Source organism: Habropoda laboriosa, unplaced genomic scaffold, assembly GCF_001263275.1.
Source record: "Habropoda laboriosa isolate 0110345459 unplaced genomic scaffold, ASM126327v1 scaffold181, whole genome shotgun sequence".
Lineage (NCBI taxonomy): Eukaryota > Metazoa > Arthropoda > Insecta > Hymenoptera > Apidae > Habropoda > Habropoda laboriosa.
The window spans coordinates 90319-93911 of record NW_017100301.1 but is presented as its reverse complement, the minus strand read 5'-3'; the positions used below and the strand labels follow the sequence as shown (position 1 = coordinate 93911).

The following is a 3593-nucleotide window of genomic DNA, read 5'->3' as shown; positions in this document are numbered from 1 at the left end:
TTCGCTTCTGTCCGTCTTGCGACGATCCAAGAATTTCACCTGTAACGTCGCAATACGAATGCCCCTATCTGTCCCTATTAATCATTACATCATTACATCATTACATGTTCCGAAAATCAACAAAATAGAACCGAGGTCATACTTTATTATTCCATGCACAGAATATTCAGGCGAAGGTAAACTGCTTTAAGCACTCTAATTTGTTCAAAGTAAACGTACCGGCCCACCTCGACACTTAGTCAAGAGCACCGCGATGGGAAACTGGTAGGACCGCCCCGTGAAGAGCTGAGTCCACCGGTAGGACGTACCACATAATGCCAATTAGACACCGCGAGCGGTGGACCGACACTGTGACACACAGATTCAACTATGAGCTTTTTAACCGCAACAACTTTAATATACGCTATTGGAGCTGGAATTACCGCGGCTGCTGACACCAGACTTGCCCTCCAATTGGTCCTCGTTAAAGGATTTAAAATGTGCTCATTCCGATTACGGGGCACCGGATGAGTCCCGTATCGTTATTTTTCATCACTACCTCCCTGTGCCGGGAGTGGGTAATCTGCGCGCCTGCTGCCTTCCTTGGATGTAGTAGCCGTTTCTCAGGCTCCCTCTCCGGAATCGAACCCTGATTCCCCGTTACCCGTTACAACAATGGTAGGCGCAAAACCTACCATCGACAGTTGATAAGGGAGACATTTGAAAGATGCGTCGCCGGTACAAAAGACCGGTGCTATCAGCACAAAGTTATTCAGAGTCACCAAAGCAAACGATGGACGAGCGGCGAGCCACCCGCCACCGATTGGCTTTGATCTAATAAAAGCGTTCCTTCCATCTCTGGAAGAAACTCTGGTTTGCATGTATTACCTCTAAAATTGCCACAGCACAAGTTCATGATCCACTGCAAATCTGCTTTTCTAAGCGTTATTATGATCGTTTTCATTCTATTTTACATCTTTCACGAAGTTTAACAGATTTTAGCAAGGAAAAGCTAAAGTACTGCTGTTTAAAGCGAGGTAAGGAGGTAAGTAGGATATTGGTTCGCCTAAAATTACCTACCTAACTTCGGAATGCCTTTTAAGTAATGCCTTGTACGCTTTTACAATTTTCTGGCACGTCTGGCAAATTTTAAAGCATCTACCTCATTTTTTAGTAAAATTTTTTTTAGTGCAAATAATTTAGTCGCTACATTTCTTAAATAATAGCCAAGAACTTTTACTTCCATGTTCCAACTATGCGCTAATCTTTCAAAATCTCTTAATAAATGCGCCCAACAAACTTGCCTTTTTTCATCAGAAAAATAATTGTAAACTGCGTACCTATCAGTTATTAACAAATTTTTATAATTAAAAAATCTGCTAATTTTATTCCTCTTGACTCTGTCAACTTTACTAAACTTGCCATATTGCTTGCAAACATCCAGCACCACCCACGTTTACCTTTGTTATACTGGCTGGTTTCATCAATATGTAGAACCTTACTTGTACTTACTTCTTGCTCTATTTTCTCATACATTTCCTTACATTTTGTTACAACTCTATGTTCACTATTTGATACGCTGCCAACGCTTATGTCCAAATTAAAAATGTCATTTATGATGCTAGCCACGTCACGCTTTGAATTTTTATAAAATCCGCTGAGTGCTGCAATTATTGACTTAACCCTTGACTCAAATGTATCTAGTGTAACACCTTCTGGTAATCTGCTACTTCTTCTTTTTCAGCATCTTCGACAACAGCCATGCTCTAGCTGATACTCTACTACATACGGCTTAATTTTTGGCAGATCAACTTTCTGGTGAATATACGGTTTCTTACATATTGCAATCTCTCCACCACATTCACAAGTACATGACAACTCTATCTTTACTACTTCATCTGCATCCATCTTAGCACGATAATTCCCTTTATGCCCAACCTAACTGCCTATATTCCTATCGCTCTTCGGCTTGTCCTTTTTTATTTTGTATAATTCTTTAGAGCTTGGCAGAAATGAATTTTTTAAATTTAAATCGAGCCTTTCTTTCAGCTCAGCATTCTCTATTTCTAGTTCTTTTATTCTTTGCTCTAAATTTTTACAAAGTTCCAAAAGATTAGTTAGAAGATTAAACATATAGACTTAAAACCTCTATGACCCTATTAGTATTTTTCTTTAATACTCTATGTCACCTATTTTTTTTTTTTTTTTTTTTGCCACTCCTCTGAACGAATACGGACAGTATCGTAGAAAGGCCTAAATGGTTCTAATTCTGTATGCACAAGATTAGCCTTACTTTTCGTTTTTAATGGTAACGTATGGGATTATATATGATCAACAACTTTTTATGCATAGACGTATCGAAAGATCGCTTTGATGTCTTTCTCTCATTTATAAGTAAAAAAGGAAAACGTGAAACTAGAAAAAGGAGTTTTAAGAACAATGATAATGGGTTTCAAGGTCTACTGAGCTTTTTACAAAAGGATAATGTAGAACAAGTGAAAGCTTCTATGGAGTCTGCTGGTTGTTATGGTGAAGCTCTGGCTGAATTCTTGCATAATGCTGGGTACTTTGTTAGTGTTGTAAATCCTTATTGCGCAAAATCCTACGCAAGAAGTAAACTTACACGGCAAAAAATTGACCAGACTGATGCAAAAATTATTGCAGATTATTGCCAAAGACAGGAACCAATTTATTGGACACCGCCTTCTCCCGAACTGAAAACATTAAAACTGCTAATTGTATTCTTTCTCTTTGGTTGAGACTGATTTTTCCATCGATACCTGCAGTCTTTTTTCCTCTATTGTCCTGTGTTACTCTTTTAACGGCGAGCACTCTTGCACTTGTTGATTTGAGTAATAATCTCTAAAGATTATGCATCTTTTTGATATCATTACATTCAGAAGCTTGGTAAATTCGTTTTTGTAGCTTAAATGAAGATTTCCTTAGCTTTCGCCAAGGAATTCCATTCATACCTAGCTTTTTGCTGGTCCATAACATATTCACTGCTATTCACAACTTTACCTTCCAAATTAGTGTTTACGTCTGCATATCCCAGATATTACTTTGGAAATTAGCTTCTTAAACAATCCTTCCATATAAAAGCTTGTGGTTGGCTACCTACTTATATTTTAGTGAATATAAGATCTTTTATGTGGTTACTCCATTCCATGAAATCGTTTTACGTTAGACTTAGGTTCGTACTATTTGCCGGGAGATTGAAAACATCTTAATTGGACGTTCTCATTCCAATTACTCATCCCTCATTACCTTTTGGTTTATGCGTATCAACTTTATTTCGCATATCACAAGTAACGACAATTCTGACACAAGTAACGACAATTCTGACATAAGTTCCTTTCGTAACCATATCTAACTCTTCTTAGGGGGATTTATTACAAAGTTTAATATTACCCCTTTTTAATCCATGTGTTAGAGCAACCATCTCTCTCTAACGATTTACCGATTAAATTCCTTAAAGCTATTCAACCGCATCGGTTTAAACTTCTTATGTTCTAAACATTTTCTATGTTCATGATAAACCGTTTAGGTCACTCTTATATTCTAGAACATTCTTACATTCTAAACATTTCTTATGTTCATGATAGACCGTTTAG

At 37.5% G+C, this 3593-nt stretch overlaps 1 protein-coding gene across 1 annotated transcript; it reads left to right on the top strand.

Annotated features, from left to right (window-relative positions):
- Positions 1 to 2294: 2294 nt before the first annotated feature.
- Positions 2295 to 2738, top strand: LOC108573962 (pilin gene-inverting protein-like). Its single transcript, XM_017936454.1, has one exon. The coding sequence runs from the start codon at positions 2295 to 2297 to the stop codon at positions 2736 to 2738; it is 444 nt and encodes a 147-aa protein (XP_017791943.1).
- The last annotated feature ends 855 nt before the right edge of the window (positions 2739 to 3593 follow it).